General features: G+C 45.8%; 1 protein-coding gene across 3 annotated transcripts in view; it reads right to left on the bottom strand.

Moving 5' to 3' along the window:
- The window catches only part of B4galt5 (beta-1,4-galactosyltransferase 5), a 63,961-nt gene extending 51,129 nt beyond the window's left edge, over nt 1–12,832 (bottom strand). For all 3 annotated transcript variants that reach the window (XR_015446040.1, XR_015446041.1, XM_087197728.1), the window contains exon 1: nt 12,552–12,832. Coding sequence is in view for 1 of the 3 variants with exons in the window: in XM_087197728.1 (XP_087053854.1) it covers nt 12,552–12,666 (115 nt within the window). In the remaining 2 variants the exon portion in view is untranslated. The remainder of the gene's footprint in view (nt 1–12,551) is intronic.
- Nucleotides 12,833–13,984: the final 1,152 nt, after the last annotated feature.

The raw sequence follows: 13,984 nt of genomic DNA, 5'->3' as shown, positions 1-13,984 counted from the left end.
TTAAACATGACTCATCGTGGAGTATCTCTGATGACACAGCTTACATAAACAATCTACTGGTAAGTCTCAATATTCACAATAAAGAGTATTTTTCACACATACAACACAACCTGCAACTAAGCTTCAATCTATGCAGACTGTTTTACCACTTTAATTATAGTTAATAAATAAATACAACAGTAGTACTGAAATTACTCAGTGGTATTCTTTAATTTGTGGCTAATGGGGAACCATATTAAGCACAAACCACAAAATCTGTGCCAAAACAAATCCTACAAGGAGTATCTTTTTTTTTTTTTTGGTACCGAGGATGGAACTCAGGTCCTTGCGCTTGCGAGGCAGGCGGCGGAACCACTGAGCTAAATCTCCAGCCCCTTAAGGGGTATCTTTTACCATTCCTTCCCCTGCAAGCATTATTTGGCCTAGGTCGAAGCTGATATAAACAGCTACAGAAATTAGCAATAGATTCTCAGGGGAAAAAAAGGCCATGGGAGTCAAAAGGACACAGGTGGTCACACACGTGCGCGCACGCGCGCGCGCGCAGGACTCCCAGCATGCTGCCCGAGCACCTCAGACCGTGATGGTGGCAGCAGCACCCTCTAAACCCAGCACTCAGGAGGCAGTGACAGGAGGACTTTGAGTTCAAGGGCAGCCTGGACTACAATGAGATTCTATCTCAAAATACAACAGAGCCAGGGATTTAGCTCAGTAGTGCTGCCACCTGCCTCGCAAGTACAAGGTCCCGAGTTTGGTCCCCGGTACGAAAAAAAAAAGTCTATATCTATATATCTACTATATTATGCTTAGCAAGTAAGAAATGTTAACTCAAACTGAACAACTGAAATGACTCATTAAACACATTCATCCAGATGTTTAAAAATCACATAAAACTCTGAAAATGTACTAAAGTGAAGTCATGCACAAAGACTTTAAAAATAAGAGATCTGGTGTATCTGTTTCTTACTGCATCCCTAAACCTAGCATACTGTAGGGCTATAACCCACAGTGACTAAATTAATGAATTTACCTGTAAGAAGATAGCCAAATCAGACAAATGTAAAGCCATTTGCAATTTTTTTCTTTTATCCTAAGCCCCAAAATATAAGTTTTCCAAGTACCCACCTGCCATGATTTCTATTATTATATTCACACATATAAATACACGTGCAATTCAGCTGATACTAAGGGGCAAAAAAGGCCAAATTGACAAATTTTACCATATGGAGTTCTAAGAGTCCAGCAGGTTTTCACATGTTAAGATTTTTCTGCTTCCTTATTCTTTAGCACTCACTCTCTTTTATTTTGACGATGTTATGAAGGGAAGAGAAGAAGAAAGAATCCCTGTCACTCCATACCCTCCCCCTAGTCATCAGGGGACCTTCCTGGTGATGCATTTTCTGTCACTACCTGCTACCCTGTGCCTGTGTCACAGACCAGGGAAGTCAGGAGAGACAGTGCTCTGCTCTGGTAAAGAAATTACCAATTTTCAGAGAATCAGAAGACCCCTCCCCACAAAATCAACCACATCAGACTCAAAGTCATATCTTAAGGTCTTTATCATAACCATTACTTATGTAAAATAAAAGACAGCTTATTAGAAACAGGGAGGCAGACCTTTGACAGATGGGAAGGAAATCTAGGGATGGAGGGAGAGGAGAGGAGAGGGGAAGGGAAGTAGAAAGGACTAACACGTGGTAGGTATATCACCAATTCCACCTGATGAATATAGCCAAATGTACCACAAACATATACTAATATCAAATTTTTTTAACCACCACTTATTACATAGTAAAATATAACAGGTGTTATTAAAGGAAATTTGGGGTCCAATAAGTGCCAAGTACAATTTACTTTTCTTTATATTCAAAATGGGCCTAGCATTTCATTAACCATGTTCATCAACCTTTTTTCCCCTAAATCTCTTTTGCATTTAGTGAAACTATAAACCGCACTGTCCCCATACACCAAGAAGTTGGCATCCCAACATCTACCCTGTCTTATATGCACTTTTATTGCAATCAGAAACAGGAAAAGATGCTAAAACTTGAGTTACATTTCAGGCCTATAAACAAAGGAATCAACAAACAAGATATGTCAAAGAAGACAGGGAGGCCCAGGGGATTTAGCTCAGCACTTCCACTGCCTGCCTCCCAAGCGCGAGGACCTGAGTTCAATCCCTGGTACCAAAAAAAAAAAAAAAAAAAGGGATAGGCCTGCTTTCATCAGGAGGTCATAAAATTCTTTAAACACGAAGCACTTAACACAATCTGTAAGACATTTCAGGTTTGGCAAACAATAATCATTTTAAAGAAAGAATGTTGCTCTAATTTCTTTGTTTCTAAGAGAAAAAAAACTTGATTTCAATTTTCTCAAAAAATCAGATCAGAAGTTTAACACCATCATGGCAAAATACTAGGGAACAAAAGTTAAATATATCCATACAGGACAGTGCATTAAAGTGTACAAACGGCCAGACACCCTAGTACATGACTGCAATTCCAGCTATTAGAGGTCAGAGAAGAGACAGGAAGAGCCCAAGTTCAGGGCCACCCTGAGCAACTTAGAAAGACCCTATCTCAAGAAATAAAAAAGGGCAGTGGAAGCAGCTCAGCAGAAGGCCCCTAAGTTCTATCTCCAGTACTGCACCCCACCCCAACCCCCATAAAAGAAACTATACAAACAAAAAGTAAATTAGATAAACGGGACCTTGTTAAATTTTAAAACTTTTGAGGCCAGGGATTTAGCTCAGTGGTTCCGCCACCTGCCTCGCAAGCCAAAGGACCTGAGTTCAATCTCCAGTACCAAAAAAAAAAAACAAAACAAATTTTAAAACTTTTGAGCTGGAGATTAAAAACTTCTGGGTATCATGGTGCACGTCTGTAATTCCAGTGCTCTCATAGGCTGAAGCAGAAGACTACAAGTTTGGACCAGCCTGGGCAATTTGATGACTTAGTGAGACCTTCCTTCAAAATAAAAAATAAAGAAAGGACTGGGAATGTTCAGGGTCAAAGCCCTGGATTCAATTTCCAGTGCCAAAAACAGCACAAAACAATAACACTTCTGTGGAACAAAGGACACTATTCGGAAGAGTGAAAAGACAGGCCACACTGTGAGAGAAAATATTTGTGTACTATATATCTGATAATAGTTTAATACTATTCAAACTATATAAAGAACTCCTAACAACTCAGTAACAAAATGACACAACCAAATATTAAAATTGGCAAAGGACCTGAATAAACATTTCTTCAAAAGATATACAAGGGCCAGGGATTTAGCTCAGTGGTTCTGCCGCCTGCCTCGAAAGCCCAAGGTCCTGAGTTTGATCCCCAGCACACACACACACACAGAAAAAAGATATACAAATGGCCAACCAACACTTGCAAAGCTGATCAGCTTCATTAATCAAGAGGGAAATGCAAATTGAAATGTAATGAAATACTACTTCACACTTACTTGGATGTCTATAATTAATTTTAAAAAGGAAAAAAAAGTACAAGTGTCAAGGAGTTATTGCTATTTGAGATGAAAAATTGTGGAAACAAACAATGAAAATGCACCAAGCAAGGTGGCACACACCTGTGATCCTAGCACTCGGAAGGCTGAGGCAGGAAGGATTGCTGCAAGTTTGAGGCCAGCCTGGGCTATGTAGTTATAGTGAGACCTTGTCTCAAAAAAAAAACCCCTCAATTTTGTCATTTTTTAAATGGGAATAAAGGATATTGCCTTTTCAAATTATACAAGCATGACCATGGGGCTGGGGATCTAGCTCAGTGGCTCTGCCGCCTGCCTGGCAAGCGCAAGGTCCCAAGTTCGATACCCCGTACCAAAAAAACCAAAAAACAAAAACAAAAACAACCCACATAATTTGGGGCTGGGGATTTAACTCAGTGGTTCTGGTGCCTGCCTTGCGAGCACAAGGTCCCAAGTTCAATCCCCAGTACAAAAAAAAAAAACAGGCATAACCACAAGCCAGTGTGTAGAAAAATTATTACTTTCTGGCCTTCACAAGCTAATAATTCAACTGACTAGAAAATAGATATATATCCTATCATGAACATACTTTAGGGTCAGTATCTAAAAGTAGAATTCTTGTGCCTGGCATAGTGGCACACACCTGGGATCCTAGCTAGCACTTGGGAGGCTGAGACAGGGAGATCACTGTGAACTTAAGCTAGCCTGGGCTACAAAATGAATTCAAGGCCAGCCTAAACTATATCACAAGACCCTGTCTCAATAAAGAATGAGAGAGGAGTAGAGAAAAGAAGAGAAAAACTGAACACAGGACAATTGCAGTTTTTTAAGGAAAGACAACACAGGTTTTGGCAGTATTTTCCCCCATCTTTTCAAGCTTATGGCTGTTTACCACACAGCAAGCAACAGTTTAAATGTCCATACTTTTAGGACCACCTGGAGGTGAAAAAAAAGGTTCTCTCTGTACTGATATTTATTTAAATGGCTTACCGCTTTTTAATAAAAATAACTAAAAGTTGTGCTTCCCAGCATACCCTAGGTGAGTCCCCGTTTATTTTTTTAATTTTTACTTATTTATTTTTGGTACCGGGGATCAAACTCGGGACTTTGCACTTGCGAGGCAGGCAGCGGAACCACTGAGCTAAATCCCCGGCCCCAAGTCACCGTTTTTTGGGGATTTTTGGTACTGGGGATCGAACTTGGGTCATTGAGCCTGTGCAGCAAGCGGCGAAACCACTGAGCTAAATCCCCGGCTCCCGCCCCGTTTTAAACTGTGCTTTCCCACACTCCTCTCTCTCCTGCACCCCATACTCCATGACATTGTTCATGATCATAATTAGGCCACAGTCAGGGCAGAGGATTTAACTCAGTAGTTCTTCTGCCTGCCTCGAAAGTGCAAGGTCCAGAGTTCAATCCCCGGTACCAATACATACATACATACATACATACATACATACATACATACATACATACATAAATAATAATTAGGCCACCGTTGCCTCAGAGAACTGTTCATAATTGATGTGGTAACTAAGGCACCAGGGAAACAATGACCAGGCTCCCTTCTGTCAGCAGAGTGGTACCTGGGCATCTCTGTCACCTGGAAAGGAGGAGGAACAATACCAGGGGCAAATAAGTGCTCACTCAAACTAACAAAAGGGGGACAGAGAGGGAGGAATTAGAGAGGAGACAGCACTGTAAATTATTCAATGTGATTCCCATACTCGGGGAAAGCACCAAGTACAAGGGATGCACAGCATTCTGAATGCTCCTTCATCGAAACCACCAGAGAGAATGACTGGGTCAAAGGTAATACTTATTTGCATTTAACATCCAGCTACCCTGAGGGAATGAGTCCAAGGCTCTATTTCATGCCTAAAAGCTGAAGTGTGAAGCTGGAGGAAAGGGCTAATTTCTCAGATTAACACTGAAAAGAATTACCCAGAGGACAAAAAGCAGGAAGAAGGGGAAAATGCCCCCAACATCCCAGCTCCCCCCCAAATTCTTTAGTTTCTTCCATTTGACCAAGACAGCACACATTCCTTTTCCCTCCTTTCTCTGCCACAATGATTTCCAAGATTGATTTCAGAGCAGAAATCCAAGTCTTGTGCTCCCCAGGCAGATGTCCTAACCAATAGCTGCACGGTGAGCACTCACTCCCCATTCACCCCAAGAGAAGCTGTGCGTCTGAGACCGTGCACAGACACCTCTGCACACCCCCAGCAACAGTCAGGGGCTCAGGACTTCACTAAGGGAAGGGACCACATCAACGGGAACCTGACTTCTGAAACAAGGGACTCCTGGGGCTGAGGGTATGGCTCAGTGGTGGTGCGCCTGCCTGCCCAGCAAGGGAAAGGCCCTGGGTTCCAAGGCCAGTGCCACAAAAAAAGTAGTGGTTGGTCTTTATGTCACAAAAATAAAATCACTGTTCATCCTTTTACTTCAACGTTCACCTCCCACTTGGGAATCATGTTAACTTCAGATCAGAAAGGGACCCTGCAATCTGTACCAGTTTCCTTAGTTCAGGCTGGCCCTGAACTCACGGCAATCCCGCCTCAGCCTCCTGAGTGCTGGGATTACAGGCATGCCCCCACTACACCCAGTCAGTTTCCTTAGTTCAAAGATGAGAAAACTGAAGCAAGTTTCCTATCTAGCTATCAGTAAGTCACACCGGACTCCATCCTAACTCAATTTACCAGCATCAGAGCAAGAGGACAGACCTTTGGCAAGAAATGACGAGGGCCAGGGATTTAGCTCAATGGTTCCAACGCCTGCCTCGCAAGCACAAGGTCCAGAGTTCAATCCCCACTCCCCGTACCAAAAAAAAAAAGAAGTAATGATGAGAGGAGTTTGTGCCCTCCCGCGCTCTGTGCCAAGCTCTTAGACCTGCGTACTCCCCTTAACTCCCACAACTACCTGGGAAAGCCAGTGCTCTGACAAGTTGAAAGTGGAAAACAATCTGTCCACTCAGGGCTGACTGGAAGCTAGGTTTGGCTGATTTCTCCTGAGGTTCTCTTCCATATCCCTTAGCATGGCCTACAGGGATCTACCTGGCCCCACTCACAAAACACAGCCAAACTTCCTCCACCCAAGCTCTTCCCTGCCTCAGGGCCTTTACCTGTGCTAGAAGCCTCACAGCAACCAGCACCCCCAGGCCTGTGAGTGACTGGCTCCACCCCTTACAGTCAAATACAGCCTCTTCAGAAAGGCTCTCCTGTCACTCCTACCACCATTCAAAATTATCCTGTACACAGCTGTCTCCCCATCAGAATAAAAGCCCCACAAAAAAAAACCCCTCCCACCAGAATGAGCATCATGACGGCAGAAACTCTGCCTTAGTGGCTTTTAGATAACCCAGTACTCAAAAGGCTATCTGACAATAGGAGGTATCAAAATATTATTTATTGAATAAATGAACGAATACCTCTCTCCCGAGTCTGAACCCTATCTCAAGGGACAGCACCACAATTTAGTAATTGATTACATACTGTTCTGTCCCTCTCTACTTGTTTCTTGTAACTAATCTTGTTTTTTCAACCACAATGTATTGCCTCAGGGATATCCTAATAATTCTCAACTTTGAGCAAGTTAATCACTCAACTTGGGCTTATTAACCATCCAGGAAATGAAAAATTTAAAGATCTCCCATAGCTGGGGATATGAGACAAAAAAGCCAGATTACTGATCCACAGATCTTAAAATTCCTTTAATTTTCTCACAACACAAAAACAGTGCAAAGGCAGACGTGGCTTTATGTGGTGAGTACCAGCACCTGCAGAGTGACCGTGCTTTGGCTGATAGTCCCTACGCCCACCATTTCTCTTCTCCCAAGCCCACACCCAGTCTGCTAGCTGCTGATTACCCTTTATCTTGACCACTATTAACCTCCACTTCTATGTTCCTTTCATGGGCCTCGCCTGGGGGCATCTCAGCTCTCACAGCTTGCCTGCTACAAGTCTGCATTTACTTTATATGACTGGATGCACCCAACCTATCTTACATGTTTGAAAAGCACTAAATTTAGGGAAGCAGCTAAGTCAGCCGAATTCTGACCTCCTACTGCAAAGACCTCTAGAGAAGCCTGGCACACACCTAGCTCGCTGGGAGGCTGAGGCAGGAGGATGCTAAATTCAAACCCAGCTCAGGCAACTTTACTGGGACCCTGTCTGAAAATAAAAAGGGAATGTTGTTCATTGATCAGAGTGCCCCGGGTCTGATTCCCACTATTGGCTAGAGCTCAGAGAGCAAAGAAAACAAACTTCTACTCTGAACGCAAGGCCTTGCCTCCAATGTAGCAAAAACTCTGCAGAGAAGATAGAGAACATTAGTAAAGTCCTGGTCGTCACTGGAGCTGTTCAGTTCATAATTTCGACCTGTTCTCCAAACGTGGATTCCTTCTAAGAAGAAATGTACAACACAGTTCTCAATATGTGAGCCAGAGGTGATGGGGGCTGAGCGGGAAAAGAAGAAGTCTCTATCAGGAGGAGGCTTTTTAATTTTCCAAAATGGAGCAATCCACCTTTCCCCACATATACTGCACTGTAGACACTAAGAGTCCCAGGCATCTAGAGGGCATTTCCATGAGGGACAGCAACAAAAAGGCTATTTTCATGCTATGCTTGACAAGGGGAAACCTGAAATCTTCCAGTGGTTATTAGAAAAAACTGTGTTTGACTTTATAAAACAGGTACCTGTCTGATAATTACATAAAATGTAAATGAATTATCAACCTTTTATATACTAAAACATTTCCCTAGCTTTTTTTTTTTTTTTTCTTGGTACCAGGGATAGAACTCGGGACCTTGCACTTGCGAGAAGGCGGCGGCACCACTGAGCTAAATCCCCAGCCCCCTAGCTTTTTTTGTTTTTTTTTTTTTAAATCTCACAAGTTTAAGACGCAGGTCTAGTTTTTCAAACAGTTTTGGTGGTTTTGAAAGTTTCAGATCAGAGAAGTCAAGTGACTGGCCCGAGTTCATTTGGTGGAGTCAGGTGGAAATAGAATTCCTGCTTCCAGTCTTCTAAAAGCTAGCCCTAAGTTAATTAATGCGCAAACATCATCCTTACCCAGAGGTGTCACTCTCAAATGGGTTACTGCTTTAACAATTCACAAAGGTCAGTAACCATACAACCCTGGTGTATGACGGCACCATAAACTTACTCAGATGTTTTAAAATCAGCACTTTATATGTATATTTTAGCTCTTTATATATAGTTATAAATAACTCACTTCTGTTATCTGTTAAAGGACCTAGTCAGCCTGGAATACTGGAAGTACTCTGAGCTCTTACATCTTTTTAAGTTAAAAAGATAACAAATAAGTTCAAAGTTCTCTTCAGTGCCCTGAAAAGAAGAGGGATATCTCGACATCACAGGTAAGACAAATGATTAAAGTAAGAACCACAGGCAGGCTGGAAGGGGAGAGGCAGAAAAGAAGAAATAAATATCTATACATTCCATGAATCCCACCCTTTTTTTGAGACAAGGACTCATTATGTAGTCCAGGCTGGCTTTGAATTCACCATGTAGCTCAAGCTGGCCTCAAATTCAAGGTTCTCCTGCCTTAGCCTACCAAGTACTGGAATTACAGGTGTGGGCCACCAGGCCTTATTCCTCTTCCTTTTTCAAATCCACCACTTCTCTTACACTTTCTGCCCCTATTCCTTCTAATTTCTACTTTTAAATTGCTGATATAAAACATCACTTGTGAATTAATAAAAAATGTAACATCCGGGGCCAGGGATTTAGCTCAGTGGTTCCGCTGCCTGCCTCACAAGTAAGCACAAGGTAGGCGCGTGCCATTGAGCTAAACCCCTGGCCCTCTTGCTAGGTTAATACTATACATTTATAATTACTCTTATTTTAAATTCAAGTTACCTATTACTCTCCCTTTTTTTTTCCTGGTTTTTTGAGACAGGGTCTTGCTATGTAGTTTAAGCTGGCTTTGAACTCACTATGTAGCTCATACTGGCCTTGAACTAGCAGTGATCCTTCTGCCTCAGCCTCCTCAGTGCTGGGATTGCAGGTTTGTACCACCACACCCAGCTATACCTATTTCTGAATATAGCTGCAATATATTCTTGGAGTAACAATTACTCTTTAGCCCTTGAGCACATGCAGCCACCAAGGGTACAGAACAAAAGCAAGGACTACAAAAAAAATTAAACCTGAAAAGAAATACAAATTGCCACTTTCTGTTGTCAGAAGGCAGACGAATCATTATCTGGAAATGTATTAGATTGAACTACAGGAAACACTTGATATACCACTGCTTTTGACCTAAAGAAATGGAATTTCATGTAGTTCAACTTAATATTATCTTCTAAGCTCATTTTAGTAACTGTCTCAAATAAAGTCTTCATATCCCAACACCCCCAAAAAACTTTTATTCTTCTAGACTGCCTTAACCTTTTGAAAAGATTTGTCAGCTTTGAGTCCAAAGCTAGATAATTGAAAAATTAAGCTCATTAACAAGAAAGGCAGAAGTAAAACTGCCAAACAATTAAATGCAACTGTGGTTGTGTGAACCCTAAGACTCTTTCATATCTTTTACTTTTCTGGTGCTGGGGATAGAATTCAGGGCCCACATGTGGCCTTGCACAACCTGGCCAAGTGTTTAAGCACCAAGCTACAGCCCCAGCCTTCCATATCCTTTCTATTCTTCCTCTTTCTCCTTACAGAACTTGAGTCCTCAACAGATCTGCTCTTTCAAACCTTGCAGCTGAGGAGAAACTGATGAAAACTAAAGTATTTTACATCTTCAGTGACACAGGATTCTAAACATGGTAGCAGCACATCATTTGACACAGGCATTCCACTAACCTAAAATCTACCACTGAGGAATCTTTTTTTTTGAGTCAGGGTCTCACTTTAGTTTAGGCTGAGGCTGATCTCACTATATAGCCCAGGCTGGCCTCAAACTCAGTGATCCTCAACTTCTCGGAGTGTGCCACCATGCCCAGCCCATTGAGGAATCTTAAACTGGTAAGTTTCATCTGTGTTGGAGAATTGGGCTTCTAATCGTCCCAGTGGTATATATTTTTCCACTTAAGAACCCAGACCAGAAATACCTGTCAATTTCACAAAAGGAGAAAAAAGAGGGTTATGGCTTTAAGCTTGCCTCTAGGTACAAACCCATCATTCACATCCATTGTTAAGAGAATCTAATACTCAATATGTTAATGAACTCTTTTCTCAATTACTTCCGCTAATTCGTTATCTATTCTTGTTCTGCCAAAATCCTCATCCTTTTACCACCTACTCATCAAGTCCAATGATTGTGCTTCTCTAGAGATTTCCCTAAAACACTTAGCAAATGGTTAGGGCAATCTGATGTCTCCAGATCCATCATCTTTCTAGATCCAGTTTATGGCACCAAACATCAATATTACCATCAAGTGAAATAAGCTTTTAAAAATGATCAGGAGAAACAAAAATAATCAGGAGACCCAAGAGTGGTGGCACACACCTCTAATTCCAGCACTTGGGAGGCTGAGGCAGGAGGATTGCTTCAAGTACAAGGCCAGCCTGGGCTACACAGTGAGTTCAAGGCCAGCCTGAACTACATAGAGAGACCTTGTTTCATAAAACAACACACATACACACACACAAAATTATCAGGAGAGATTCTCCTGCTCTATATGGAAATTTCTGTTCTGCCAGTTCAGTGTTGGCAGGTCAACAGAGAATGGCACTAGTGACTACTACAATCCTAAAAGGTCCTGTATTTCTCTACAGCTGAACCATCATCCCTTTCCTAACATTCTAAGAACCCAGAATTTTTATAGAATGTACTCCTTACCTCCCCCGCATAGCATCTTCTCATTTTTCACCCTAAACTGGGGGTTTCTCCAAATCTCCACGGTGCGGTCAAGTCAGGCAAATACATATTTTAAATCTTCCACCTACTCTCTTTTTTTCCTGAGAGCCACATACAATAGCTAATTCTATTTATTGTGAAAACTGCATCAGGTACAGTGTAACGTGCTTAAAAGGGCATTTACCTACTTTCATCCTTTAAAATCTTCTGAGGGAGGATTCATACCCCCATTTTGCTGGGAGAAAAGCTGAGGCTTAGTAACCTACCCAAGGTCACAGAGGTCAAAAATTGGAATCCAAGTTTGACCTCAATGCCTTGTACCCTTAACCCTCACCGAAACTGTTCCTTATCTCTTCACGTCATCCTAAATGTTTTCTCTGTACTCTTATAAAGTCTGTGCCCGGGGAGCGTCCGGTTTCTCGGAGTCTGTTTTCCCTTTAAAGGATAAGCCTTTGAGAAGGACCGGTATCCATTCCATCTTTTCTCTCCACCCACCGCCCCCCAACCTGGCACTGTTTCCCAAAGACCCTTGTCATGGCCCCTCCTTTAGGACCAATTCAAACTTCCCCTCTGTCCCCTGAGCAGGCACCACCCGATCCCGGAAAGCCGCCTTCTTTCCACCCGCAGAGCGAAGAGAGGGAAGGAGAACACGACCGACGAGCGCAGATCGTACCCCATCCCCAGGCCCGCGATTCCGGAGGAAATCTGGGGATGGGGAGGGAAGGGGCCGGAGGTGACCAGGGTGTGCCCTTGGGTGAGAATGGGGAGGAGGGCGCCCAGGAGGACAGGGCGCCTCGGAGGAGCGCGAGCGCGGGAGGCGGAGGAGAGGGGACGTAGCGGGGGAGCGGAGCGGAGAGGCAGCCGGGCCCGGGAGCAGGAAGCGCGGAGCGACGGAGGAGGAAGGATGGATGGGGACGCGAGGGCGCCCAGACCTGCACGGCGGGGGCGGGCGGCGGGGGCGCGGGGTGCGCGGAATGCCGGGAACGGGTGCTCGGGGGGCCCGGGGGAGGCGGAGCCCGGGCCCGAGGGGCGGGAAGCGGGGCGCCGGCGCGGCCGGCTCGCGAGGGCAACGGCTGGGCCGGACGGCGGGGCGCGGAGGGCGGGAAGCGGCGGGGTCCCCACAGCGGCGCGCCAGGTCCCCGCCGCTCCGCTCCGCGGGCCGGGCTGGGGTCGCCGCCGCTCCGGGCCTCAGGCGGGCGGGGACCGCGGGGGTCCCCTGCGGCCCGCAGCGGCGGCCCCGGACCCCGGGCCCCTTTCTTACCTATGCCGGGCGCCACATAGACGAAGTAGAGCAGCGAGGACGAGAGCGAGAAGAAGAAGAGCGCAGCGAGCAGAGAACGGCGCGGCAGCCGCAGCAGACCCCGGCGGGCGCGCATGCTGCAGCCGGGCGGCCGCTCGAGGGCCGGGCCGGGCCTGCTCCCGCCGCTCCCGTCCGCCACCGCCCCCTGGGCCTCGGTCGCCGCCTCCCGGGCCTCGCGTGCCGCCCCTAGCCGCCGCCTCGCTGCTCGCCGCCGCCGCCGCCGCCGGCCGCCGCGGGCCGGGCCACATGAAGCAGGAGGGGGCCGGGCGGCCCGAAGAGCGCCGCGGCGGGGCGGGGGCGGGGCGGGGCGGCCGCGGGGGCGGGGCCAGCGCCGCCGGGCACCGTCTCAAAAGACCCGCGCGCGTGCTCGCCGCTGGACCCCCCCCGCGCGGTTTCCGCGGCGGCCCTCAGGGAACGTCGCCAAATTGCGACAGCCCCTCTTGGGCGCGGCCACCGCCCAGCCTTGGGGGAAGTATCTCTCCTGGGCCAGTAGGTTTGGCGCTCGGGCACCCCAACACCAGGGCCAGCGGCCACCTCCGAGGTCTGACCAGTCTCTGTCTCACTGCGGCAGAAGACCGGGGTCCGTAAGGCTTGGAGGCTGAGCCTGACGGAAACCCTCATTCATTCTCATTCATTTGTACGCATCACCATTTAGTTACCGTTGTTGGCGCTCAGGATGCTACAGTGAACAAAAAAGGAAATCTCTGCCTCCTTGGAACTTATATTCATATGGAGGAGAAAGAAACAAGTCAGTTATGATACCGGGAGCTGATGACAGATGTGAACACAATAAAACAAGAAAATGTATTGGAGGCAGCCCGGAGGGCTCAAGGAAGGCCTTCTGGAGCAGGTAGCACTGGTTGAGACACAAAGGGATGAGAAAGAACCCCATGTAGAATAAGCTGGGGAAAGAGCAAACCCACCAGACAAGGAAACAGCAGGTGCAAAGGCCTTGATGTTAGAAAAGGCCAAGAGCCTGCGATTTAGCTCAGTGGCGCCGCACCTGCTTCACATGCGCAAGGTCCTGAGTTCGATCCCCAGTACCGGAAAAAAAAAAAGGCCTGATCTGTTCCCCAGGTTGAATCCGAGGCCAGTATAGATAAAATCCAATGAAGCAGAGAGAGCTGTAGGCAGATCCACATCCCAGAGAACAGAAGGAGCAGAGATAATAGTTGTGAATGAGAACACTCGTCCTGAGGGATACTGGGCTTGACTTATCACATTAAATCCCCCCAGCAATGCTGAGATGGCTATTATTGTACAAATGAGGAAACTGAGGTTTCCTGAAGGAAAAGCAAGTCCCGGGGCTCTAATCAAATCCAGCCTCTCTCCCAAGACAGGCCCTTGACCCTAAATTGTAACTGCCTCAGCATTCCACCTGGCCCCATTCTGCA

The sequence above is a fragment of the Heterocephalus glaber genome, unplaced genomic scaffold, assembly GCF_053883595.1.
Source record: "Heterocephalus glaber isolate CG9 unplaced genomic scaffold, H.glaber_assembly_v1.0 deba00001673, whole genome shotgun sequence".
NCBI lineage: Eukaryota > Metazoa > Chordata > Mammalia > Rodentia > Bathyergidae > Heterocephalus > Heterocephalus glaber.
This window is presented reverse-complemented; position numbering and strand designations above follow the sequence as displayed.